General features: G+C 53.9%; 2 protein-coding genes across 6 annotated transcripts; both read left to right on the forward strand.

Moving 5' to 3' along the window:
- The first annotated feature begins 92 nt into the window (after nucleotides 1-92).
- CNOT9 (CCR4-NOT transcription complex subunit 9) lies at nucleotides 93-14,210 on the forward strand. Of its 2 annotated transcripts, XM_075093173.1 has the most exons (9): nucleotides 93-266; nucleotides 3,632-3,753; nucleotides 4,495-4,674; nucleotides 5,798-5,913; nucleotides 7,224-7,333; nucleotides 8,131-8,240; nucleotides 9,190-9,288; nucleotides 11,771-11,862; nucleotides 12,572-14,210. In XM_075093173.1, exons 1-9 carry the CDS (start codon nucleotides 107-109, stop codon nucleotides 12,738-12,740), a joined length of 1,158 nt encoding a protein of 385 aa, XP_074949274.1. In that variant the 5' UTR covers nucleotides 93-106; the 3' UTR covers nucleotides 12,741-14,210. The 2 variants fall into 2 exon arrangements, with proteins under 2 accessions (XP_074949274.1, XP_074949275.1); XM_075093174.1 differs by lacking the exon at nucleotides 3,632-3,753 and having other exon boundaries at nucleotides 98-266.
- Nucleotides 14,211-14,866: 656 nt separating this feature from the next.
- On the forward strand, nucleotides 14,867-24,984 carry PLCD4 (phospholipase C delta 4). Of its 4 annotated transcripts, none has more exons than XM_075093187.1 (16): nucleotides 14,867-14,938; nucleotides 17,493-17,545; nucleotides 17,892-18,050; nucleotides 18,528-18,756; nucleotides 18,972-19,101; nucleotides 19,749-19,980; nucleotides 20,386-20,587; nucleotides 20,941-21,085; nucleotides 21,545-21,697; nucleotides 22,049-22,189; nucleotides 22,557-22,713; nucleotides 23,094-23,210; nucleotides 23,496-23,674; nucleotides 23,832-23,967; nucleotides 24,098-24,209; nucleotides 24,331-24,984. In XM_075093187.1, exons 2-16 carry the CDS (start codon nucleotides 17,521-17,523, stop codon nucleotides 24,410-24,412), a joined length of 2,199 nt encoding a protein of 732 aa, XP_074949288.1. In that variant the 5' UTR covers nucleotides 14,867-14,938; nucleotides 17,493-17,520; the 3' UTR covers nucleotides 24,413-24,984. The 4 variants fall into 4 exon arrangements, with proteins under 4 accessions (XP_074949288.1, XP_074949286.1, XP_074949289.1 ...); XM_075093185.1 differs by having other exon boundaries at nucleotides 24,060-24,209; nucleotides 24,331-24,983; XM_075093186.1 differs by having other exon boundaries at nucleotides 14,873-14,938; nucleotides 17,496-17,545; nucleotides 24,060-24,209; nucleotides 24,331-24,983.
- Nucleotides 24,985-26,410: the final 1,426 nt, after the last annotated feature.

Raw genomic sequence — 26,410 nt, forward strand, 5'->3', positions numbered from 1 at the left:
CTCACCCCGCGACCCCCGCCCGCCCACAGTGCGCATGCGCCCAAGCGACCCGTGTGGCCCTTCTCCCCCTCCCCTCTACCGGCACCGCCCCGCCAGCGCCCCGCGCATGTGCGCAGCCTTTGCCGCCCCGCCCCCGCCCCAGCCTCCCTCGCGGCGGGGTGAGGGGACGGGGCGGGTACGCGTCTATGGCGGCATCTTCCTCTTTCTCCTGAGGCGGGCCCGGCACCGGCACCGTTCCCACCATGCACAGCCTGGCTACAGCCGCGGTGAGGCGGGACGGTACACCACACCACACCCCGTTGCGCTCAGGCCGCGGCGGGAGCGGGGCCGCCCTAAGTTGCGAGGAGACGTTTCCCCTCTGTGGGGCGTCGGGCGGGGGGAGGGGTTTTGGGCCGCGGAGCCCCGGTTCGTTCCCGCCCCTGAGCGCCCCGGTGGCCGGCTGGCGCGGCGGAGCGTCCCTTTGGCAGAGGGGAGGCGGTGGATGAGCGCTGCCTCGCTGCCGCTGCTCCCGTGGGAACGCCCCTGCGCCCCCCGGGCGGCCGTGTCCTGCTCTGCTGCTGGGGGGTCGGGGGGGACTCGGCCGGGGGCTCCCCTGGTGGGTGTCCCCGCCACGGGCCTTCCGCCCGTCGTGCACCGCCTGGGGTTTTCCCTCCTGAGCAACCGGCCGCCTTCTCCGTCCTCTGAAGAGCTCTTTTATTTCTGGCCTTGGCTGCAGAGAGGGAGAGAAAGTAGCAGAAAGTTCACGAGGGCGGCAGGCAAGCGAGAGGAAAGGCAGAGGCTGCCTGTCCTTTTCTCACTCTTCCCCAGCACCTCATAGCGCCGTCCGTAGCTGGAGCCCGCCCTGCTCGCCCGCAGGGAGCTGCCCCGGTGGGATGGGGTGCCTGGTGTTCAGGCTGGTGGGGGAGGAAGGGTGCTTCTGCCTGGCAGGGCTTAGAAATGGGCGCTGAGTTTGAGCGATGTGGTTATTGCATCTTCCACATAAGCGGGAAGATGTTTTTTATTTTTCACTTCTCCAAATACGCGTGCATCGTGTGTAGGAGACTTCCTGGAGTTGCTTGAGCCTCTGGTGCGTGTTGGGTTTGGGAGTTGTATTGCCAGACCAGCAGGTAGAGCTGTTTTCAGATGAACTTAGCTCAAGGATCTGCTTGAACTAGCGAGCAAACAAGAGTGAGTAAAGTACTTATGAGCAGGAGTTGAGAGAGCTTTTTAAGTCTTCCCACTTGAAGTGCTTGTGATTTTAAATTAGTTCATGGAGTGCTGGCAAATACTTCTGGTTTAAAGTGATGCTTTCTGGGGCATAAAAGGGTGTACAAGATCTTAGTGAACTGTCTTAATCAGCATTTATGTTTTTATAGCAACGTCATTCCGAAGTACTTGTCAAAATGTGTGAGGGACTGTTGTTCCATTAATCCTCTTTCTGTGTTCCTGTCATTTCTCTATAAAAGGATTTTTTAAAAGGCAATTTAAACAAAATAATATGTTTCAGGAATAGAAATCAACTTTATTTTGGGACTCATTTGAATGTCTATGTAATTTATATATAATTCATGCCACCTGGTACTTCTGTATTGAAACATTTTCCACCGCAGTTGTTTAGTATACTTAGACTAAAGGTGGCAGGGAAGGCTGTTTGGCTCTGGAGATGTGCTTGGGAGCTGTGGTAAATAACATTACCTCTTAGTAGGGTCGTGAATTGGCTCAAGAATCCCTTTGGGTGTGTGAATGCTGTCGTAAGCCAAAGCATTGGTCTTCATACAGTGATGCTGGTGGCAGAGCTGGTGCTTTGATTTCAGACCTGAAGATGGCATAACACACTAGAGGCTCGAGAACAGGCTTAAAACAATAAACACAGCTGTAAACAGCAGCAAGGCATTGAAAGCCCAACTCAAACCAGCTCCTTCACTGCTATTGAAGTTCAAAGGTCATTTTGGTATTTTTTGAGTTGGTGATCTATCAAAATAGTTTAGAAAGCATATGTATCCAGTTAGTCAATGTTCTGCTTTGGTTGACCAGTACTTTTAGTAGTTTGCCTGGCAGCAACTGCTCAGTTAGGAAGAGAAAGCCAGTTGCCTGAATCCAGTTCATTATGTGATTGTTAGGGATGTAATCAGGCATGGATGTTTGGGGTAATGCTGTGTATCTTGAGGATGGTGTTACAAGATCTTTCATGATGCAGAGGTGGCTAGTTTGTGCTGTGTTGAGACACTGTTGATAACTTTTGCTTTCCCTGTGTGCAAAAGAAAGTCTGCCTGGCAGGGTTCTGTCTCGGAGCTTGCAGGATTTGAATGTAGCTCTCAGGGTTTCCCAGCATTCTAGGTTTCAAAGGGAGAATGGGGAACAACAGTAAAGTAGGAATTTGGAAAAAAATATGTCTTTCAATTTAAACTAAAATGAGAGCAGCAACTGTAGAGCCTGTGAAAAGCAGTTGGTTCTGGCTAAGACAGATATTGGACATCATAAACTTAATTGTGTGGAAAATATACTTAGTGTTCTCTAGGGATCACAAGCACATGATTGTGCTTTTAAAGGGTTGATGTATTTAAGCTTACAGGAACTGAAACTTCGAGTGAGCCTAGAAAAATAGATGGAAGCTTTAGATAGCACAATTATAATATTATTGCTGCACTGCTTGTCACTCTACCATCCCAAATAAAAACAAATGAGCTCTGTTCGTTCTCCCTCTCTTTCAGAGCTCCAGTGTAGGAGTTGCCATTGTAATTGCACTCCCAGCTGTAAAAGCACAATAAATTTGTCAGGATTACTAGTTTAGTGTGAGGATTACTAGTTTAGAGTAGGTGAGAAAAAAGAGGATGGGGGAAAGATGAACAGCTAAAAAGGTAATTGAGCCCTAGAGTACAGGGATTGATAACAGCCCATTGGCTTATACATAGCCATTTAAGTTAAGTAATAGGATGGAAGTGGCTGGGGGAGAGAGAAATCCCACAGCTGGGGAAGAATCTCTTTGGATATAACTACGTATGTAATATGCAGATGAATGGAGGAGGGAAACCTTTGCAGAAACAGAGACGGAAAGCTCTGGAGGTATCTGGCAAAGGTTATGAAGTCTCCCTTCATCCCTCCTGCAGTTCTGGGAGCCTACCTCTGGAATAGGGTTTCAGGTTTGGTTCCAGCCACTTTCAATCCCGAACTCCTTTATATTCTCTTTGGTTCCTCGACAAAGAGCTGCTTAGCAGTAGTGTTGCTGTCAGTGTGGTATGGGCAGTGCTCACATCTGTTGTGGTGAGCGCATGAAGGGTTTCAGCCTAGGTTTAACAAGAAAAATACAGTCGGTTCTTTGCTCTCAGCCATGATTGCCATATGCGTGGGGATGCTGAGCTGGTTGCGTGCAGGCTAGCTCAGGAGCAGCAGCCTACAGACAGGGCTGTGCTTTACTTGAATAGTAAACATTGCAGCAGAATGTTTTTATAGATTCTGAACTAGCTTTCGGAAGCATTCACACAAGGGGTTTTAATGCCTGTATTTGTCTCGCTCAACATTTTGGATCTGAATCCCCAAACCATCTCTTTTGGAAGCCTGCTGGGCATTTGTTTACACCTTGAGTGCTTGCTGTGCCAGCAGTGGCATAAGACAAAGCTTCCACTGAAGGATTTGCTCTTTGCCCTTTCCACAGAAACTATGCTACTGTTCCACATTTCTCTTCCTTTCCTTCCCAACCCTCCCTCAGTTGTTGGGCTTGATGCTGTTCTTTCCCTGATGTTCCAAGAAAGGCAGAAGAGAAATCCTTCATTTCTCGTGAGTAGCAGAAAATGTGCCTTGACCGTGAATACAGACCCTCGCTTCTCTGGGATTATTTTGAACAGGAATTTTTGCAGAAAGTCGATCTTGGAAAATTCCTTTTTAGCTCCATGCATGCAAACAAGGTACATGGGATGAATATGAGATGTCTCTAACAACAGGTGTTACTGGCTGTGGACAGTGTCATGCTGATGTTGGAGTAGTGAGAATTTTTGTAGTATTTGTATGAATATTTTTCTCATGTATGTTGGGTGAATCCCATTGGCAGGCTCCAGTGTCACAGAGGGTTTTGGAGAGAAAAAGGTAGCGTCTGCATTACTTTGAATTTGTGGAAGCTTATGCTTGAAGCTTGAAATGAATGCTTGCTAGCTGCAGGTGGAGCAAATGATAGCTCTCTGAAGTATGTGCAACCTCCCCAGGAGCTCTGCTGGCACAGACAGCAGCATGGCTCTCTTATGTTGCTGAATGAAGTTACGAGGTATTACTTGACAAGCAGATTAAGAAAAACTGTTCTAACAAGTCAGGCCAGAAAGTAAAACCTTTGCATTTCAGACAGGTGAAATAATAAGGCTAGTCTAAGGAAGGGATCCATATCCAGAGCATCTTAATGCAGCTTTAGTTCCTCCCCTAGTCAGGAGTTTCTTGAGCCTTTTTTTGCTTACCTGCCAGGTTGTGGGGAGGGTTTGGGTGAGACTTGGATAAAATGTTTGGGCTGAAGTTTTCTTGTCTCCCTCCCAGCCTGTGCCAACAGCGCTGGCTCAGGTTGACCGTGAAAAGATCTACCAATGGATCAATGAGCTGTCTAGCCCTGAGACGCGGGAGAATGCACTGCTGGAGCTGAGCAAGAAGCGTGAGTCTGTGCCTGACCTTGCCCCAATGCTGTGGCATTCGTTTGGCACAATTGCTGCTCTCCTTCAGGTGGGTAGGACTGGCAGCATCTTTATTCTGTGGCACAGCACCAGCATGTTGCAAAGCTTGGGCGTCCATGGGGCAGATCTGGGGAGGTGCTGGTGGGGTCCCTTATCAACGTGGCTGGGAGTACAGTGTATGCTGGATCGTGTGGTGAGGGGAGCAGAGGTGGGAAGCTCATTTGCCGTTAATCATCACTAGAAAGGCAATGTGTGCAGAAATTGTAAGATTTCTCATTAGGCACCTTATGTAGTTGGAAGGGGAACAGGCAATTTGTGTGTATGAGCTCCCTGTGGATCATGTTCTGCTTATTTTCATACAATGTCATAGCAGAGCCACAACAGTCTTACACCAGTCTTACACCTCAGATTTCTGGTTTTATTCATTTTGCATGAGCTTGAGCACTTCCTGGTCAGGAGGTTGCCCTTGCATGGAGCCTGCTGGAAGGACAGCATATGGGAATGCTGCTCACTGCTCCAGAGATCCTTGCAAGGGAATGTCCTTGTGTTTCATGTGAAACCAAGCAGCTCAGCTTATCTCTGGGCAAACTGCTCTACAACTGATGACTGGCTGCCTCTCAGTGCCAAACCTAGTCATGTCTTTAGAAGAGGGAAAGAAGAGAGTGCAGGATTGGCAATGTCAGACTGTTCTCGGAGTGGCCCTGAAACAAGTGAAGAAAATTAGAAGGGGGCTATAGTTGGAAGCAGGCAGATTTCTGAATTGGATTTTTCACCCTTGGCTGCTTCCCCTGCACTGAGCTAGAAGAGTACCAGCAGCTACAGTACTAATAGAGTGGGTGTGCTCTGTCTTTAGGCACAGGAACAACACTCCTCTTCCATCTGGAAGTTCAAAACAAAGCAGTCCCTATACTAGTAAAGAGCCAGGAAATGAAATTAACCCTTTTTTAGTGAAATTAAGGTTTGAATGCATTCCTGTGACTCCTTGTCAAATTACCTCTGACCCAGCTCTGCCCTTGCCTGGGCAGTGTGGTGGCTGCCACATAACTTCACAGTGATGCTTGGTGAAAGCAGACTGTTATCTCCTGCCACCGTAGTTCCTTGCTGGGCATGTGCTCTGGTGCAGCTTTCTGATGTTTTTCTCCTTTAACTTTTCTTCATCTGTTAATTTTTAGGAAATTGTAAATATTTATCCATCAATCAACCCTCCGACTTTGACAGCCCATCAGTCCAACAGAGTCTGCAATGCTTTAGCCCTTCTACAGTGTGTTGCATCACATCCTGAAACGAGGTAAGCATTTCCAGGTGCATGAGTTTTCTGAGCTGTTGATGTTGACAGCTCAGTCTCTGACTCCAGAAGCATGTACGCCCCTTTCTTCTTTTTCACCAAGAGAAGTGGAACAGAGGACAGAGCTGGAAGATGGGCAGCTGCCTGCTGCTTTCACTTGCTTGCAGGGATTATCAGGGTGATGGCTTTATCGTGGTCCTAAATGCATTGCATGCCCTGGATCATCCTGAGATCCTGCAAATTCCCAAAACACTGGGTTGTGGCAGCTCCTGGGAGCTCAGCCAGAAATAAGAGTGCCTTTGTGCTGAGTGCTGTGTGCAGGATACTTATTTTAATGAGCTTTCAGTTATTTAGACCAACAGCTTACAGTTATTTAGACCAGCTGTCCAAAGGGTGGACTGAGCAGGACTGTCCTTCCCAGAGATGGTGTGTGACAAGGCAGCAATAGCAGAGCCATGTCTGGAGTCCTCAGCCAGCGCCTGACTTCAGGTTTTCTCAATTTGTGTCCAGCCCGTGTCAACAGGGGGAAAGGTGGTGTTGGCTCAGCCAAAATCAGTAGCTAAAACTTGGAAGAAAACTACCCAGAGGTCCATGATCTCATGCTTCTGTTCCTGCTGAGAAGAAAGTGCTGCATAGCTGAAGCCATTTTTCAGCTGCCGCAAAGTAGCATTAAACAGCAACCCTCCATGAGATGATATAAAAAAGAAGTAGGGTAGTTTGACACCACCCACCTTTACATTTAATGTTTGAAAACTGAAAATGGAGGAAGAAAGTCAGATGATTGTGCAAGAGAGCTTCCCTCTCCTAGCAGAGTGTTCTCCAGGTTTCTCCCTGCAGTCTGTATTTTTCACCATTATCAGAAGGCAGTGTGAGGACTCTTGGGGAAAGGTGGCTGTGCACATTTAAACTGTAGTAATACCTAGAGATCAGCCAGTCTGGATTTCTGTCACGCAGAGGCTTTGCACATGCGTTGTGGCTGACTGTCCCTGCCCGTGGGAGCCTTCAAGGTGAAATGCAACAGTGAATCTATGAAGCGGAGGGTCTGGGTGGCAGGAAGAGGTAATAGAAACAGTAGGATATGTTCTGTTCCTGGTCAGCTGAAAACTGACAGTTTAGGTGTTAGGTTTTGTGCTGCGCCCAGTGCAGAATTTACTTCATATCATTCCATGAGAGAACTAACAGTTACGCGCTTTTGAGGAGCAGCAGCATCGGTGTCTGTCAGGAGTAGTCTGAGGCTCTGCATGGCACCGCTGGATTGTGTGATTGCTTTGTTTTTCTCGTCTCTAACATCGGGTGTTCTGCCTTTCCTACAGGTCAGCTTTTCTGGCAGCTCATATCCCCCTCTTCCTGTACCCCTTCCTGCACACAGTTAGCAAGACACGTCCATTTGAGTACCTGCGGCTCACGAGCCTTGGAGTGATTGGTAAGCAGCCAGGCTAATGCTGGAACACTGGTTATTTTATCAAGTTGGATGCAGTTCATGCTGTGTGTATAGAGACCTGCAGGACCAAAATCATGGAGCTCTCTTTATTGGGATCTTCTGAGTCCTGTAGTATTAACAGGAGGAGCTGCTCCTTTTCCATCAGTTGTGGAGGCAGGTTCTTCTTAGTGTGTAGGAACTGGGCTTTTCACTAATAAGAAAACACTGAAGTCTGGGTGCATTGCCCAAAATATGTTTCCTGTGAGTACAAGCATGTGCAGGCTTGTTGTGCCTTCACCCTCAGTCTGGCCAGCTCGACACTGGGATGAGTGGGTGCAGACTGGGCTTTCTTTGGGTTTTTGTTGTTGATTGACTTGGGTGTATTTGCCCTGTCTTCCCTTTATCCTGTTTTTTTTTTTTTTTTCTTATTTCTGCCCCAAACATTCTTCTCTCCATGCATAAACTATAGGGGGGTCTTAAAACACGTTTCTTCTTCCCAGAGGTTGCTATGGGTGGCTTCATCCCCTTGTGCTTGTGTTACCACTGAGGGAGAGCCAAGAATGCATCCCCTTTCTGAAAAATGAATAACCCCCAAACCCAGCTTGATTACTTTTATGATGCCAAAATGATTTCTTCTCCTGCCATGTGCTGCAACATATTTAGGATGACAGTTGCTCTGCTTGCCGTTCAGACTTAATGATTCCTGAAGAGGACACAGCACAGGCCCTCTTTGAAAGGTGAGTTTTTTTTTTTTAAACGATTTATCATTTATTGATTTTGGGTTTTGTTTTTCCTTCAAGGGGCCTTGGTGAAAACTGATGAGCAAGAAGTGATAAATTTCTTATTGACAACAGAAATTATCCCCCTGTGCTTACGCATTATGGAGTCTGGCAGTGAACTCTCCAAAACGGTACCTACTCTTTTTGTCTTAAATAAGACTTGTTGTTTTAGCTCTAACTGACCAGGCAGACAGTAACCTGCAGAGTTGGCTTGTGTCCTGTTGCAAATGCTGGGGCAACTTTGGGTGGTGTTTTTACCTCCTCAAAAACCCAACAAGCCAAAACCAGCAAACTAAGCTGGAGTTCCTGAGCTTGGTAGTTTTTCTGGGAAAGATCTTGCTGGTCTCAACACCTGTTCCCTCCTTTGCAGCCCTGCAGAGTAACTTTCAGGATCAGCTTCCCTTGGCCTGAAAGAACAAATGCTGTAGCTACACAGTGCAGAGATTGGGTGGCGGTTGTTAGTGGTGGTTATGGAAGTGTTCACCCCACTGGACCAGTTTGTTGTGTCCCCTCCCCTTAACTGTCTCCCCTGTCCTCCATGAGCTCAGATCAGTGGTCAGGCTGGTCCTATGACCCAGGTAGGCTGGCCACAGGTTTTAGTCTGTGTGTGCTTCTCTGGTGAAGCCAGCTGAGATAGCTGGCTGAGGTTCTTCCAGAAAGTCACGCCTATCATGATGAATCAGTAGAGCTCAAGATGAAAACCAAAATCAGCTTGTCCTCTAGACGGCAGGGCCAAGGGGCAGATCCTTCTCCTGCTTCTTGGTCTGTGACCAGAGTGGTGTGGCTGTAATCCCGAGGCAGTCCTGAGCAGCCCTGCAGTAGCTGCTGTCTCATGCAACCTGCATCCAGTCACCTTGTACACACTGCTTTATGTCCATCTCTTTCCTTGGCCAGAGATGCCAAGCATTGTGTAATGTCCTGCATTTTATTTTGGCTTTAAACTTTCACTGAGTAAAGCGTTTGCTGCCTGCTGAAAGGCCATTCAGCTCTGGGACTGCCTTGAAAAGAACACAGCACAAAGCCTTTTCAGGAGAGAGAGGTTGCTTACATGCTTTCTTTTCTGCTTTCTCCCTTTTCTAGGTTGCTACATTTATTCTTCAGAAAATCCTCCTGGATGACACAGGGCTGGCATATATCTGTCAGACTTATGAGCGGTTTTCCCATGTTGCCATGATACTGGTAAGATTATTTGTTTCTTCTCTTTAAAAAAAGAAAAAAAATATGCTCTAGCAGCCAGTTTCTTCAGCTGGTTTACTGCTTCTTAGCATCTTTACTGCTCTCTGGCTGGAGCACAGAATGAGGGAGGCAAATCGTTCTTGGGCTCACTGCTTGTGACACTGTAGCTCTCTGCTTTCTGCATGTTTCCTTTGCATATCTGTGGCTCGCATGTCAAGAGAACCCATATTTGTTGTAATATACGAAGTCCCCAAGATAAACCAGGTAAACATCTCCAGAGAAGAAAGAGTTTTCAGGGTTGTTATTTGAATGTGAACTGATTTAATTTTATGTAAGAATGATTACACAGCTCAGGCCATGGATCCATTTCCCATCTATGTCTCCCACAACAGGTTGAAAGAGCCAGCAGGTTGAGCAAAGGAGTAAGAGCAGGGCAGGCATATATGATAATTGCCCTCATAACAGTCTTGCAGCTGCCAGCTATTTTCAGCTTTGGATTTCTGGGGCCAGTTGTGGGGTTTCTATGCAGTAACCCCCAGAGTTTGTCCTGTCCTCTCCTTGAACCCGTGCAAACTTTTTGCATCCACAGTGTCCTTTACCAAGGAGTGTCACAGGTTTCCTCTTCGCTGCCTGGAGGGCCAACCTCCTTTTTTTCCTCTTTGAACTTGGCTCCTACTAGCTGCTGCATATGACTCTAATTCTTGTGTTGGAACACAGAGAGAGCAGACAATTTTTGTCCATTCCCTGTCCCCGGTGAAGGAGAAGTCTGGGGACTCATAATTTATTCATCCCAGGAGTAATAGTCCCAACTTGAGCTTTATTATCTTTAGGGCTTGCTGAGGCAAATACATGTCTGCCCTGGAATAGCTATTGTCGTGGTTTTGTGTTTGGTTGCTTTTTAAAGAGCAGTCTCAGGAGAAGAAAATGCAGCATTAAGTGAAGTGCTTTGTAATGCTGGTTCTGTGCCTACATGTTGATGCTTTCATTGGCAATATTTGTCTGTTTTCCCAAATGTAAAGAAAATGTTACCTCCTAATCCACCCACAAACAGCAAAATACGAACAGTTGTGAGCTGATGTCCGTAATGTCCAATGTGACATGATTTTGCATTTATGAAAAGGATCAACTTTGATGAAAGTACATCTGGTCTACAGGTGAAGTGAAGGACGCAATTGGAAACCCTGGGGTAGGGGAGGGAAGGAGACCAAAGAAGAACTCGTGGCTGGGAAGGGTATGACCATGGAAAGATATGGGCATGTAAAGCTGTGTTAACGTGGAAGAAATCCTAGCTGTGGTATAATCCCACCACTGGGTGAAGCACTCGTGATTAATGTTCCGTAACGCTACGGAGAAAGATGAAAATGTTCATAGACATTTGTGTTCTCTATTGGGATAGTGTACTCCCGTCTCATGAGGATGATGATTTACTTCCTTGTCTGCTGATAACCGAGTAAGATGTTATGCAAGTGTTACATGCTTTTAAAAGAGGAAGCATTTCCTATCCAGGAGCTGTCTGAGGAGCTCTCTGACTTATTCTTTGAAATAAAGAAATATTGGTATCCTGGGGAACTGCTGAGAACAGGGAGCTTGCAAAAGGGCAGATGAGGGGGTCCTGCTAATTGCTAACTGTCTGAACATCCAAATGCAGGTGAATTTGGCTAATGAGGAAAATGGTTAGCGCTAGACGATGTAGTTTTACAGGAAAAAACACCAATTTCTTGGGCAAATGTGAGTATGAGGAAGCAGACCGTTAAACTCCTTCAAAGCAGGTGTGTGAAGGCATCCACACCGTTCGCTAGGCTGGGGGCATTCAGAGGTGCAACGTCCTACATAGTGTGAGAAATGGAGGCTGGGCCAGGGAGATCTGCCTGGTCTTGCTTCCCAGTAATTGCTTATTGAGGGATGTAGCAGAAAGAGAAAATACAACTCTCGGGTGCGTGATAAGACCCGATGTGGATCTTACTATATGTGATGTGGGTGAGCCCAGTCCTTTGGTGTGGCTTCCCAGGCTCATGTTAATGTTTTTAAAGGGCGTTGAAATGAAGACAGCACAGGTGAGAAGAGGGAGTGTTACAGAGCTTGGGAACACACTTCACGGGGTGACTCAGCCTGAGCTTATCAAAGCATTTGGGATACATTCGCCTTCCTCCATGAGGGGGAAACCTCAGGTTCTCTTCAATCTAGCAGAGAGCTGGACCCACTAAATGGTTCTGGGGAGGTAAAAAAAAAAAACAACAGAGATGAGGCAAGCTTTCCCCTAACTGCTGAGAGAGTCCTTTCCAAGTCGTGGCTTGCTGCTCTTCTCATAGGCATTCTCATTGGCAAGTAGAGCACCGGGCTCCATGCAGGGGTATCTAGATGAAAAGTTATGGGCTGTGATGCATGGGAAGCCACAGTGAGTGATTTAATGGTCTTTCCCAGTCCCTGCTGATTGTGAAGTTGTTCTTACAAAGACTAACTGGTGGCACTGGCCTCTGTCAAACAGGGTAAAATGGTCCTGCAGCTCTCCAAGGAGCCATCGGCACGGCTGCTGAAACATGTTGTCCGCTGCTACCTTCGCCTTTCCGATAACCCCAGGTAAACATTTTAGGAGTTTGGGCAGGGGCTTCTCCCACTCCCTTGGAAGTGCAGCTCCTATCCACAGTGCCTGTGTGGGGAGAGTCAAGGTTCCTCTTCTGTCCTTACATCAGCCTTAGCTCAGTGTGGAAAACAGGTGAGTTTGGGGCCTGTTTGGGGTTTTTTGTTTATTGCTAGTCCCAGGAGCTTTTATGGTACATGGGTGAAACAGTGACTGTCTGGGGCTCGTGCAGATTCAAGCTGTGCAGATTACGTCTGCCTGAGCTTAAATGTAGCTTGAACTAGGTACGAGGGAGGGACTGAGGTGGAAGGTACGCTATGCTCTCCCTCTTCTGCATCATGTGGGCTGTAGCAGTAGAAGCCAACGGATGAAATTCAGTTGAGGGAATACAAACTGATTTCATGCTGATCAGCAGCCCTGCCCAAAGCCACTGGGTATGTATTTGTTGACTTGGTCTCTCCTAGTGTTGCTATTGGCTGACAGGTGTCAGGGCACAGGGTTTGGCCTCGTGGCACCTAGCATGACAGATGGGAGCAGCGCTGGCTGGCCAAGCGCCACATGCTGCGGTGCTGCTGCTTGGTGCTTTCCTTGGCTAGCCCTGCTGGGGAGACCCCCAGGTAAAGGAGCGTCGTGACCCCAGTGGGGTTTGCTCCCCTCTTGCCCCTGTGAGTTTATTTGTTGGGCCCCGTTTCTTGTCTCTTGATGTAGGGCACGTGAAGCTCTCAGGCAGTGCCTTCCTGACCAACTGAAGGACACCACCTTCGCCCAGGTCCTGAAGGACGACACCACCACAAAGCGCTGGCTGGCTCAGCTCGTCAAGAACCTGCAAGAGGGTCAAGTCACTGACCCACGGGGCATCCCTCTTCCTCCACAATGACTGCTGGGGGAGGTGGGGGATCAGGGAAGAAACAGCTCAGGTTTACAAAGAACCAGGAACAGGTGACCTTTTCCACAACAAACTGGGCATGCCAGCTGGCTGCTGCCCTGCAGACCATCCCACCCAGCTAAAGGGCTGCTCTGTAGCAGTGCAGCATGCCTCTGGGGATTGCAACACCAGCAAATGCTGATACTACAGCTTAAAAAAATAAAATCAATAAAAACAATCTGTAAAGATGCTTGTCTCCCCAGGAGGCTTGGCTGGCACCTCTCCCCCCACTGCTGGGCAGGGGCTAGTGCAGATGTCTGCTCTTCGAGCTAGTTTAGCCTCCACCCAAGTGGGTGCGTGACATGGGGTGCGCACGCCACATCCCTCCAGATCCTTCTCACTTCTTGTTTACACATCTGTTTAGATGAGTGAGTTAAATAAAAGCTGATCCAGTTGTTCTGTCCCCTCTTAAGAGTGCGACTCAGCTGCAAGTAGCCCAGGGACAGCTTTCTTCCCTGCCAGCACATCCTTGCTTGGGCTCCACATCGGGCTGGCGTTGTCAGCTTCTCTCTTCCTTTCCTTTGGCGTGGAGGCAGTGTCTGGAGCTGGGCCACCGTGATGCTTGCCCTAGGAGGAGGGGTGGATTAGTTGCGATGAACCCGCACGTCATAAGCTTGCTTCCCAGGGCTCTGGGGGAGGAGAAGAGAGCAGGGCTGCAGCTCTTATGCTGTAAGAAGTGTGCTCCTGCAGCTAACCAGTGGCCGGGGGCTGATGTGTGCTGGCCTCCCATTCAGCAAGGCTGTGGGCTGGCTCATCGAATGGGGCTCAGCATTAGGAAACCTGCCCAGTGGTGGTCGGCGGGCCACCCACCGATGATCCCCATCTGCGGGACAGCTGGGAGTGACATCCTGCAGGCTCTAGGTATGCTGGCTTCTGTACCCGCTGCCTGCCAGGCGTCTCAGTCCTGGCCCCCCTCCCTGTTCTGCCCCACCACCAACTCATCTCTGCCAGCAGGCTGCATCCATTTCAGCTTTCAAACCTGCCTTGGCGTCTGCCTCGGCCCCACTGCAATTAAAATGGACCAGCAGCCGCTTCCCTGCCTTCCCTGTGCCGAGGGGTGAGTGTGGCTGCTGTGAGCTCTTGGAAGCAGCCAAGGAGCTCCTGGGCGCTGCTGCGGCAGAGCCTGTGCTTGGCAGCAGGCAAGCCTGGGCAGCCACTCGATTTCTCCCTCTCAAGTAGCCCATTTTGCTGATCATCTGCAGTGTTGTGCCAACAGTGTCTTAAATCCCATCTCGTTGCCCTTCCCTCTTCCCCTCGCAGCCTTGCGTAACGAGGGCAGAGCACGGCCTCTTCCTTGCCCCTGTGGTCCTGTTTTATAACTCTCTTTTCTCTCCCCTCCACCCTGACCTTGACAGGGTGTGAAAATGCTTCTGTTTGATTTTTTTTTTTTGTAAGTTCAGATTAATAAATAATAAAACCCCAGCTAGCACAAATTGCTTCTGGTCTGATCTCTTGGGGAGGGCAGGTGGTGGCAGCGGGGAATTTATTGCAGGTGGGAGGAAGGGGGGGATGTGAGCTGGGGAGAGTGCATGGCCTTTCTGGGTGGAAGCTGGCTGCATCCCTGTGGCACCCCATCCCTCTGGGAGCAGGTAATGCAGGCGCGATTTTGGGGAGGAGGTGCTGCTCTGTCTTGCTTCGCAGGAAGGCAGCAAGCGTTCTCCATACAGAGCCTGCTGGGGAGAATGCTCGCTGCCTTCCTGCGGTGTGTTTGCAAGTGCTGCCACGCTGGCCCAGCGTCCCGGTCTGTTGGAGCATCGACCACCTCAACTTTCGTTCCTGCCCTGCAGCCCCTGGACCCAACTCGGCCTGCCCCAAGGGTGCCCCAGCTCGGATCCCCGTGGGGGTTTTGCTATGGGATGCTCCAGCCGTGTCCTGCGTGTCTTCCCAGCTGGAGAGCCCTGTGCTGGGAGGTGGAAATGGGGTGCTCAGCCCCAGGCGGGGCGGACTGTGGGTGCTCCCACCCCACTCGGGAGCGGCGTGACCTTAATCCGAGGCGACCTTGAGAGGCGGGGGCCGGGGGCGTCCCGCGGGGGCGGGCTCGCCGCCCAGCCGTTGCCGAGGGGCGGGCAGCCCGGGCAGCCCCGGCCCCGTGCGGCCGCGGGCGGTGGAGCACCGGCGGAGCGGAGCGGCACGGCGGGACCGGAGAGCGGGTACGGGGCTGGGCGCCGGGTCCCCCGCGGGGGGAGAGCGGCGGCGGGGCGGACTGGGACCCCCCGGGCTTGGGCAGCGCCCTCCCAGAGGCGGCTACACGCGTGGCGTGGTGTGGGGGGAGAGATGCCGGCCGTTTTGTTTCCCCTGCTTTAAGGTGTCCCTTGACCCCCAGCTCTGCACCCCCCGGGTTGTGCTGCCCCATCCCGGAGCCCCTTCTCTGACCCGCCCCGCCCCCGAGTCCCTCTGACCCCGTCGGCTGCTCCCCCTGCGTGGGCCAGGCTGCATCCCCGGGTGCTGCATCGTGTCCTGGGGCAGGTGGGAAGGCTGTGCGGGGCCGCGGGGCTGAGCAGACCCCGGGACAGCCCCGGGAGGGCTCTGTGCTGGAGTGGCTGGGGAGCGCTCACACCCGCTGGCCCCTCCGGCTCTGTTTTGGGACTGTCACCTCCAGGAGGGAAGCTGCGGTGGCTCAGCATGTGCTGGGGGAGCTGGGGCTGTCCCTGGCAGGAGGCAGCAGCCCTGCGGGAAGCCCTTGGGTTGGGTTTCTCCAGCCCCTGGCTCCTGTCCCGCTCCCCTCAAAAGTCTAACTCAGACAGGAGAGAAGGGGGCTGCATGGGGCTGGGCTGCACCGGGCTCGGGGCATCGCTCACACACCGGGGAGAGCCAAACAGCCTGTCCTTGTGTCCACGCTTATGGGATCTTCCCTGCACTGGAAGCAATCGTTTCTTCGCTGTGTGTGCAGGGAAGGCACAGCTCCACGGCTGGGACAGGGCTGGGCACACATGGGCTGTGCCAGGAGCCTGTAAGGGGGGAGTTCAGTTTAGCTCCAAAATGTCAGCATGGTTACAGGCCTGGGGGCTGCAAGCAGCTCCCTTGCACGCTGCCTCCTTGCACACATGTGTGGCAGGGTGCAGAGAGTACAGGCCTGATGGTGGCACCAAGCCCACCCTGTCCCAGGCCAGCATCTCTCTCCACTCCTCCGGTCTTGCTGCCTCTCCCTCCACACTGGTTTCCCAAGAACATCCCTGTCTCTATCCCCTCACCTACTGCAGCGGAGGGGGCTCGGGTTGGGTGGGTGCCTGGAGCTGTGTCCTTGCAAAGCAGCCACACTGGGCTGGTGGCTGCCAGGAGGCAGGAGGGTGCAGGCAGGCAGGTGACAGGGGTTGTCCCCCCACTGGTTCCCTGTAGTCTGTGGGGTGCAGGGGGGATGAGAGCATGCTGGGCACTCCTGCGGCTGTGCAAGCCAGCAGGCATCAGGGCACTCCCTCTGCAGGGCCTGAGAGGAGCGGTGGTGCCTCCCTTCTGTTTGTGGCTGGTGGATCGGTGCCCCCTCAGTACATCAGATGTGGGTGGGTGCAGGCACTGCAATGAGTCCTTGCGGTCTGAGCCCTGCAAGAAGGGCTGGTGCTGGGAACATGCAGTTCTGGGCACTGCTGGGAGGCAGCTGGGATGGCACCCCAGCTGCTGCTCCGTGTCTCCAGCAACATGTGAGGTCCCCAAGAGCATGGGCAGGCAGTCCCCACTTGCCCTGGGGACAGCCAAATAGCCACTGCCAGCCCCACACCTGGCATGTCCCCCAGGAGCAGGGCCACAGCCCCAGCCAGTGCTGTGCTGGGGATCTGCCCTGCCCATCTCCACACCGAGAGGGGGACGGCTGCCTGAGCCCGGCAGCTGCTTGCACGCTGACAGCACCGGCTATTCCTGGCCCCGCACCGTGGTGCCTGTGCTGAGTCAGGGGCCTGGGGCATGGCTGCAACCCCTGTGCCCCAGCACAGAGCACCTTGTCCCCAGCAACCCCCAGGTTCCCTCCTGCACTCAAATCCCAGCCCACCGGCTGTGGTGCCTGCTCCTCGAGGGCCCAGCTCCAACAGCTGGGTGAGAGGCACATCCAGTGATTTGTCAGTCTAATTAAAGCCTTAACAAGCCTAATCCAAGCCTTATTGTCAGCCCAGTTGTATTTATAGTCCCACTCATCGCAGCGCGGTCTCCATATGGCTGCCAGTGTGGTTGCAGCCCTGGTGTGCTGACGTTCCTTGGGGAGAAGGGGCTGGGCGAGCTGGGGGTCCTGCTCTGCGTCCCCTTCCTTGCTCTTACAGCAAGTAAGGGTCTCCCTTACTTCCAAATTTCCTGGCTGGGGGGCTATTTTCCAGGTAGTGGGGCTTGTTCTTGGCTCTCCCAGGCACCCCCAGGGCAGTTTTTCATGGCTCCCGGGGCTGCTTCTCCCCTGGGGGCAGTGACCTGGGAGCAGCAGGGCTCTGGTACCTGCCGGGCTGTGGGGCGGCTGCACTCGCAAGTTTTCTGTTTTCCTCCCGCACCTTTCGAGCTCCAGCTTCCTGGTAATGCAAATTAATATTTCATGAGCACAGCAGGGTGAACTTGACACTTAAGGAAAGCAATGACCCAGCAGGAGACAGGCGCAGGTGTGCTTGCACACGGCCAGGAGCACAAGCAGCTTGCACATGCATGGGCACGGCCAGAGCCCAGCCAGTGGGACCCAAGTGCAGTCTGGGGGTCTGGCCCCAATCTCTCCAGCTGCGCTCTCTTTTCCCTCTCCAGCAGCTGCCAGCACAGAAGAAGCAGAGCCATGGCATCGCTGCTGTGCAATGCCCGTGAGTGCCCTGGTGGAGGGGAGGTGCGGGGCAGGGCACTGGGCCATCTGGATTTACACCAAGGCAAATCTGACCTGTGGGTCAAGCTCACCTTGCTGCACTCGGGAGCATCCCTACCCCACTGCAGTCGTTGGGACCGGGTTTGGCAGTGCTGAGGGCAGGTGGGAAGATGGGGAATTACCTTCTGCCCCTCTTGTGGTGAAGGGAGTTTGTTTGGGGTCCGCCTCTCCTCCAACCCAAATAGAGGGACCGTGTGGGGTGCCAGGGGTGGTGGGAGGGAGCAAGGTAGCAGAGCACAGTGGCTGGATACCCCTGCCCTCAGTAATGCAGCCCATGCTTCCCCCAGGCATCCAGCTCACAGACACGCTGAAGCAGATGCAGCAAGGGACGCTGATGCGCAAAGTCAAGTCCAAGAGCTGGAAGAAGCAACGTTACTTCAAGTTGCAGGATGACTGCATGACCATTTGGTACCATTCCAAGAGGACAGGCAAAACTGAGTCTGCCTGTGAGTACCAGATGCTGTGTGTTGTTCATGGGGCCATCAGTAGTGTTCAGAGTGAACAGGAGTGTGAATGTGTGGAGATTCTTGGAGCCATGCTAGCAAAGGGTGCTGGGGCATTCAAGAGAGGGTCTGTGTGAGTGTGTGGGCTCTTCTCACCCACACCTCTCCATGAAGCGTCCTGCCCCCAGCAGGACCCATGGGTCACACGGGCTGAGTAGAAATTTGAGCTGATACAAGTGGAAGCTGTGGTGTGCCTGTGGAGGGGTAGGCAGACAAAGAGCGATGCAGATGGATGAGTAGCTCGATGGATGGATGGATGGATGGATGGATGGATGGATGGATGGATGAGTAGCTCAGTGGGTGGGTTGATGGATGGATGAGTGCAGGAAAGGGTGGCTGGAAGGACAGATGTCTGTGGGCGGTGCCCCCCACCCTGCAGTCCTTGTCCCCATAGACAGGCCTCCCCTCCCTCTGCCCTAGTCTCCATCAGCGATGTGGAGACAGTGCGGGAAGGGCACCAGTCAGAGGTGCTGCAGAGCCTGGCCGAGGAGTTCCCCCCAGAGCGCTGCTTCACCATTGTCTTCTATGGCCGCCGGAGCAACCTGGACCTCATTGCGGGCTCAGCAGAAGAGGCGCAGTGCTGGGTCCAGGGCCTGTGCCAGCTCATCGAGGTGGCCACCAGCATGGATCAAAGGGAGAAGATAGACCAATATCCTTCCTGCAGGCACCACTCTGCCCTCCATACTCAGTCCTTCCCTGACCTCCTGCCTTGCCCCAGCGTGTGCTTAGCTCTTCTGGGTCTCACCATCTGCATCAGGGCAGGGAGAGCCCACAGAAAAAGGAAAAGTAGCCCTCTGATGCTCCCCAGCTCCATCTCTCTTAGCCAAGGTCCTTTCCCTTAACATCTGCCCTGGTTTCTTGCACATGGATTCGTGACTGGTTTCAGAAAGCTGACAAGAATAAAGATGGGCGCATGAACTTCAAGGAGGTGCAGCGTCTCCTTAAGATGATGAACGTGGACATGAATGAGGATCATGCCCTGCGGCTCTTCCAGGTAAGCACTGCACCTGAGGGCCTGGAGGGACTCGGATGGGGCTGGAACAAGCTGCACTACAACCCCCTGCAGAAGGATGTGGTCACTTTCTTCTGTTGTCTGTCCATCCATCCACCCACCCACCCACCCACCTATCCATCCATTTATTTGTTCACCAAACTACCTGTTTACCCAGACAAAAATCCATCTGATCATTTATCTTTCAACCCAACCAGCCAAGGCAGCTATTGCTCTCTCCCATTCATTTGTCAACCCAGCTGCTTATCTGGCCACCCAGCTAACCAGCCATCTGTTTATTTATCCACCAATCCAACCATCCCCCCAGCTGTCCATCCATCCGTGTACGTAACCATCCATCCATCCATCCATCCATCCATCCATCCATCCATCCATCCATCCATCCTCCTCTCCATCTGTTTGTCCATCTCTCCATCCATGGACCCATCCATCTATCAGTCCACCCAACCAGCCTTCCGTCAGCCAACCCATCCATCCATCCATTCACGCTTTGATCAATGCCTACCACTGCTGCTGGCATGGAGTCTCTGTGCCCTCTTCTGTGGGTGGATGAATCCCCCTGCAGCCCCATGGGGTGGCCAGGGCACCCCATTTTGCCCCAGCTGGGTGCTGAGTGAGCTCCCTTACAGGCTGCTGACAAGTCGGAGTCGGGGACGCTGGAAGGGGAGGAGTTTGTGCTCTTCTACAAGGCCCTCACGAAGCGTGAGGAGGTGCTGAGCCTCTTCCAGGAATTCTCTGAGGATGGGAAGAAGCTGACACTGCTGGAGCTGGTGGATTTCCTGCGACAGGAGCAGCTGGAGGATGAGGGCACAGAGGAGCTGGCCATGGAGCTCATCGACAAGTATGAACCGTCGGAGACAGGTGAGAGCCAGCCCAGACATGGGCTGTGCTCTGCGTGGGGTGAAGGAGGGGGCTAATACCCACAGCCCCATGGCAGGGTCACCCCCAGCCCCATCCTGCTGCTGGTGGGCACAGGGGGAAAGCTCACCATGATGTGGTCTGGGTGCAGTTCCCCTTTTTCAGTCCATTCCTGGGCCATTTTGGTGTAGAAGGTTGACCAGCCATGGGGTGCAAGCTCTGGCTTTGGGGTATGCTGCCCACCTTCCCACAGCTGCTGCCCTGGGACATCTCTCTGTGTGCCCCAGCCTCTGGCAGCAGCCATGACCACCGGGTTGGAGATGCCAGGAGCTGCCAGCAGTCCCATTTGTCCTGATCCTGTCCCTGCCGTGTCCCCAGCTGTCACTGAGCCTTTCCCTCTGCCTGCAGCCCGGGCTCGCCATGTGCTGAGTGCTGACGGGTTCCTCATGTACCTCTGCTCCCCGGAGGGCTCCATCTTCAACCCCCAGCACCGGGTGCTGTGGCAGGACATGAGCCAGCCACTCTGTCACTACTTCATCTCCTCCTCCCACAACACCTACCTGATCGAGGACCAGATCCGGGGCCAGAGCAGCATCGAGGGCTACATCAGGTAAAGGGCCTGCATCCTCCTGGCTGTCCCCCAGCACCCTCCTGCCCCAGTGCTGTGTCCCAGGCAGCTCCATGGGGAGAACCCACCAAGAGGAGAAGCTCCTTTGCCCCCTCCTGGTCCAGCACCCCTGTGGCTGTGCCATGTGCTGCCCAGCAAGGGGGTCCATTTTGGGGATGCTGAGCCCAGCTCTTCCTGCCCTCACTGCTCTTACTGCCCTCTTCCTGCAGCAGCGTCTCCACCTTTGGCTGTTATCCCCTGGTACCTGAAGGGGTGACTCCCATAGCCAGAGGGGAGGGCAGGGTGCTGGTGCCCTGTCTGGGTGCGGGGTCCCAGGGGTGACCACCCACCCGTAGGGCTCTGAAACGGGGCTGCCGGTGCCTGGAGGTGGATTGCTGGGATGGGCCGAACGGGGAGCCCCTGGTGTACCACGGCCACACCTTCACATCCAAGATCCCCTTCCGGGAGGTGGTGAGCACCCTGGGGAAGTACGCCTTCAAGGTAGGGCACCCTTCTCCGCATGCTGGTTGTTGTGGGTGGGGATGTGGCTGTAATTTGGAGCAGTGATGTGTCTCTGGAGGCAGAGCGGTGCTGGGACTCTCATGCCTGGTGCTGCTGCAAGACTGACCCCACTGCGGGCGAGGAGGGTTGGCTGTGTCACTTGCTGGGGGACAGCACTGGGTGGTCTGACCCACAGCCCTGTGCTGTGCCATGCCAGGGGATGGGGGCTCAAGCAGACATGGTCTGCTGAGGGTGCAGGGGTGAGATGGGGCCTGGGAGATGCAGTAGTGAGATGGGATATGGGGGATGCTGGGGGTTTGGAGTGGTATGAAGGTCTCAGGGGTATACAAGGACACACAAGGGGCACCATCCTGGCACTGATCACGCCTGGGCAGAGCCCTTGTGAGAGCTCCTCAACGCCACCAAGGCTAATCTCCAGCTTTGCACATTGCTCCCCAGACCTCAGACTACCCGGTAATCCTGTCCCTGGAGAACCACTGCAGCATGGAGCAGCAGGAGATTCTGGCCCAGCAGCTCAAAGCCATCCTGGGGGAACAGCTCCTCACTGCCACCACTGATGGGCGCATCCCTACCCAGCTCCCATCCCCGGAGGTAGGGACAGAGCACGGCCGTGCTGGGCATTGCTGTTCTGCCTGGGAGTGGGGTGAGGAGGTGGCTCTGCTCTCCAGACGAACGGCCACCCCTGTCCCAGCATTGTCCTGCTCCGCTGGAGCACTTGAGGACCCTGGGGACACTGTGCCCTCATGTTCACAGGGGTCCCAAAGCTGTCCCCAGGGTTGTCTCCCCATGCCCTGCAGAGCCAGAGGGACAGCAGGGTAGAGCCTTGGTGCTGCAGGGAGCTGGTGGTGCTGGCTCCAGCAGTGCAGGGTCCCAGGGCACAGCAGGTCCCATGGAGGAGATGGGCATCCCAGGGTGCCTACCCCTCCATCCACAACCCTGCAGGAGCTGAAGCACAAGATCCTGCTGAAAGGGAAGAAGATCGGGCGGCTGGAGGACATGCTGGATGGGCCAGGGGACGAGGCACCTGATGTGTCTGATGATGACAACGGGGCAGAGGTGGAGGAGGAGAAGAGGAGGATGAAGGTGAGTGGCCCAGGCTGGGGGTCGGCTGGGAGCACTGAGGCCCCAGACACAGCTATGGGTCATGGTGACATCCCAGTGCTGAGGGGAGAGGCAGAAACTGCAGGGGTGTCACCAGGGAGGGGGAACAACCCTTTCTGCTCCTGGACATGCCAGCCTCCTCTTTGCACAGCATCCCTGTGGTGGAACCATGCTGGGGGTCCCCAGCCTGCTCCGTTCCTGGCAGGAAGGCTGCCTGTGGTGGGATGCTGCCACTTCCAGCACCTCCTGGCTGCTCTCAGCTACCCTGGGCTCTACTGCCCCCATCCTGGGTGAGTGCTGGGGGACAGTGCACCCATCGGGGTGGACCTAACATGGCTCTGCTTTGCAGAAAGACAAGGAGAGCCTGGCACAGGCGTTGTCCGACTGTGTAGTCTACTGCAAGAATGTGTCCTTCCGGGGCTTCCAGGAGGCTCGCAGCCATTCCCGGCCCTCTGAGATATCCTCCCTCGCCGAGGCCAAGGCTAGGAAGCTCATCCGGGATGCAGGTGAGGCAGAGGGTGCAGCAGCATGCAGGGAGTGGGCCAGGGTGGATGCATCATGGGGCTTCCTCAGGTGTAGAGCTAGATCCTCCAGACACTGGGGTTCACTCCCTGTCCAGGAGAAAGAGGGTCCAGTGGGGCTGTTCCCTGGGTTTTAGCTGTGGTGGGTGAGGTGGGGTTATTGGCTTAGAAAGTGAGGCAGGACGCCTGGGTTCCTGGGAGGGGAGAGGGATGAGAATTGGTGGGTGGATGGATGAATAGCTGGATGGATGTTTGGATGGCTGGATGAGCAGGTGAGTTGATGGATGGGTGGACAGCACATGGTGTGGGTGACAGTGCAGGCCAGGGAATGACTCCTACAAGTGGCCCTGATGCTCCATCCCTAGGGAACGAGTTTGTCCGCCACAACACCTGGCAGCTGACACGCATCTACCCCAGCGGGATGCGGACCGACTCCTCCAACTACAGCCCCCAGGAGATGTGGAACGTGGGGTGTCAGATAGGTATGGCTAGGGCGTGTCAGACCTGTGGGCCGGGGAGATGCCCCACATCTCGTGCCAAATGGTACCAACAACACCTCTGTTGGTACCAGCTACAACCCTGGCTGGCACCAGGTCTGGCTGCACGCTCTTGCCCTGCATTGAGGAGCCTGGGGGTACCCAGGTATCCGTGGCTTGTCCCCGTATGGCCCCACTTCTCTCTGGCCATGGGGAGAGGCTGATTCTCACCTCCAAGCAGGGCACTGTCTCCAAGCTGCCCTGACCCCTTTCCCTACTGCCTTCCCCCAGTGGCCCTGAACTTCCAGACAGCTGGCATGGAGATGGACCTGTGTGATGGGCTCTTCAGCCAGAATGGTTGCTGTGGCTATGTGCTCAAACCACCCTTCCTGAGGGATGAGGAGACTCTCTTCAACCCCAGTGACCCTGGCAGCTGGGAGGGCCCTGGCCCCATCACTCTGACAATCCAGGTACAGGGCTGAGGAGAGACCCCAGGGACCCATGACAGTGTCCTGGGGTTCTGTCGGTCCCAGCTGGGTGGGGACGCTGCCAGGCAGAGTGCCATTGCTGAGCAGCCTCCCAGCAGATCAGTTTGACAGTTCACAGGCTCACTGCCCCTTCCCGCAGGTGATCAGTGGGCAGCAGCTGCCCAAAGTAGCCAACAGCAAGGACGGAGCCATCATCGACCCACTGGTCCGCGTGGAGATCCATGGGGTCCCTGCCGACCAGGCGCGCCAGGAGACCAAGTACATTGAGAACAACGGTGAGTCCCATGGTGGTGCCAGGGACCCTGCTGTGCCCAGGCAGCCATCCCTGCCCTCCCTTGCCCTCCCAGTACCCGCTCTCCCTTCCCAGGGTTTAACCCCCGCTGGGATGAGACACTCCAGTTCCAGCTCCACGTGCCCGAGCTGGCCCTCGTCCGCTTTGTGGTGGAGGATTACGACAAGACCTCCAGGAACGACTTCGTGGGCCAGTTCACCTTGGCCTTTGCCAACATCAAACCCGGTGAGTGGCTGCTGCCCAGTGTTGGGCCAGGACAGCTCCGCAGGTGTGTCTGGGCTCAGCTGGGTGTGAGAGCGCAGGGTAGGGGCAGCCATCAGCCAGAGCCTCATTGTCTCCCCTGCAGGCTACCGCCACATCCATCTCCTTTCCAAGGATGGCACCGGCATCCCACCCTCTTCGCTCTTTGTCCACATCCGCATCACTGAACCACCTGGCCCCGAGCAGGACTGAGCCCATGAGATGAGCAGAACCTGGATGGAAGCCATAGAGCTGGACCCAGGCAGCTGGGGCTGCACAGCCAACCACATCGTCCTCTTGTTGAGCCATTTGTGTCATCCCTGCGTTGTTGTCACTGCTGTGCCTGTCTGCAGTGGCCTCCAGGGGCTGGGAAAAGGCACTGATCTCCCCTTCCCAGGTTTGGGATGCTGCCTCCCCAAGAGTGTTGGGTCTGCACTGATGCAGCCCCCTGTGTACACCATGTGCAGCCTGCCCTGGCCCACGGTCACGGCTGGGCCACAAGGAAGAAGAGGAGAGATGGTGCATGGCACCGTGGCTCTGCCACAGGGGCTGGTTCCCCCCTGGCCAGGCGAGCAAGGCTGGAGCCCAGCAAACCCCAGGGCTGGGCAGAGCTGGGAGAGGAGTCAGTCCTCACTGCCCCCGACCCTGCAGAGCCCCCAGCTCCTACAGCCCCCAGGTCCGCTCCTGGGCACCGCCCATTACTAACCCTTGCCATATCCTTTCTCTGTAAGCAATTTAATAAATTGTTTGGTGACAGGCAGGCTTGGGTCTGTGTGCAGTGGTGCTGGGGATGGAGATGGGGAGTTGGGCTTCTGCTTGCGCTGCCTCCCCACAGGCATCTGCCCCAAGGCTTGCACAGAGCTCCAAACGGCTCAAAGGATTAAAAGGCTGCAGTGACCATGAGATGGTTGAGTTTAGGATACTGCGTGGTAGAAGCAGGGCTATGAGTCAGGTTACAACCTTGGACTTAAAGAGGGCCAACTTTGGCCTCTTCAAAGACCTGGTAGGAGGAATCCCATGGGCTAGGGCTCTGGAAGGCAGGGGGTGTCCAAAAGAGCTGGACAGTATTCAAGGACCACTTCCTCCGAGCTCAAGATCGGTGCATCCCCAGGAGGAAGTCTGGCAGAGGAGCCAGAAGACCTGCATGGATGCCAAAGAGCTTCTAGAAAAACTGAAACGGAAGAAGGAGGTTCACAGTATGTGGAAAAAGGAGGGAATATAGGAATGTTGTCAGGGTGTGCAGAGGTGTGACAAGGAAGGCCAAGGACCATTTGGAGCTAAATCTGGCAAGGCATGTCAAAGACAACAAGAAGGGCTTCTTTAAATACATCAGCAGCAAAAGGAAGACTGGGGGTACAGTGGGCCCACTGCTGAACAAGGAAGGGGCCCTGGTGACACAGGATGCAGGGAAGGCGGAGTTACTGAATGCCTTCTTTGCCTCGGTCTTTACTGCTAAGGCTGGCCCTCGGGCATCTCAGCCCCCAGACAAGAGAGGACAAATTGGGACAAAGGAAGACTTACCATCGGTTGAGAAAGACTGGGTCAGAGATCACCTATGCAAACTGGATCCTCGTAAATCCATAGGCCCCAGTGGGATGCAACCACAAGTGCTGAGGGAGCTGGTGGATGTTCTTGCTCAGCCACTCTCCATCATCTTTGAAAGGTCATGGAGGACACGAGAGGTGCCCAAGGACTGGAGGACAGCAAATGTCACTCCCATCTTCAAAAAGGGTAAGAAGGAGGACCTGGGGAACTATAGGCCAGTCAGCCTCACCTCCATCCCCAGAAAGGTGATGGAGCAGTTCATCCTGGAGGTCATCTCCAGGCATGTAGAGGAAAAGAAGGTTATCAGAAGTAGTCAACATGGGTTCACCAAGGGGAGATCATGCTTGACCAACCTGATAGCCTTCTGTGATGGTGTGACTGGCTGGGTTGACGAAGGGAGATAAGTGAGTTGTTTACCTTGACTTCAGTAAGGCATTCGACACTGTCTCCCACAGCATCCTCATAGACAAGCTAAGGATGTGTGGGTTAGATGAGAAAACAGTGAGGTGGATAGAGAACTGGCTCGTCAACAGAACTCAGAGGGTTGTGATCAATGGGGCAGAGTCGGGATGGAGGCCTGTCACTAGTGGTGTTCCCCAGGGGTCTGTACTGGGTCCAATCCTGTTCAATATATTCATCAA

The sequence above is a fragment of the Phalacrocorax aristotelis genome, chromosome 5 (genome assembly GCF_949628215.1).
Source record: "Phalacrocorax aristotelis chromosome 5, bGulAri2.1, whole genome shotgun sequence".
NCBI lineage: Eukaryota > Metazoa > Chordata > Aves > Suliformes > Phalacrocoracidae > Phalacrocorax > Phalacrocorax aristotelis.

What these genes read in the sequence shown, in the direction of transcription:
- CNOT9 (XM_075093173.1), top strand. Translation starts at nt 107, where the DNA reads ATGTGCGCAGCCTTTGCCGCCCCGCCCCCGCCCCAGCCTCCCTCGCGG. An exon ending in CAATTGCTGCTCTCCTTCAG is followed by an intron (nt 4,675 to 5,797) that starts GTGGGTAGGACT and finishes GTTAATTTTTAG; the next exon opens with GAAATTGTAAATATTTATCC. An exon ending in CACGAGCCTTGGAGTGATTG is followed by an intron (nt 7,334 to 8,130) that starts GTAAGCAGCCAG and finishes TTTTCCTTCAAG; the next exon opens with GGGCCTTGGTGAAAACTGAT.
- PLCD4 (XM_075093185.1), top strand. Translation starts at nt 17,521, where the DNA reads ATGGCATCGCTGCTGTGCAATGCCC. An exon ending in AGGAGAAGAGGAGGATGAAG is followed by an intron (nt 22,190 to 22,556) that starts GTGAGTGGCCCA and finishes TCTGCTTTGCAG; the next exon opens with AAAGACAAGGAGAGCCTGGC. An exon ending in CCATCACTCTGACAATCCAG is followed by an intron (nt 23,675 to 23,831) that starts GTACAGGGCTGA and finishes CCCTTCCCGCAG; the next exon opens with GTGATCAGTGGGCAGCAGCT.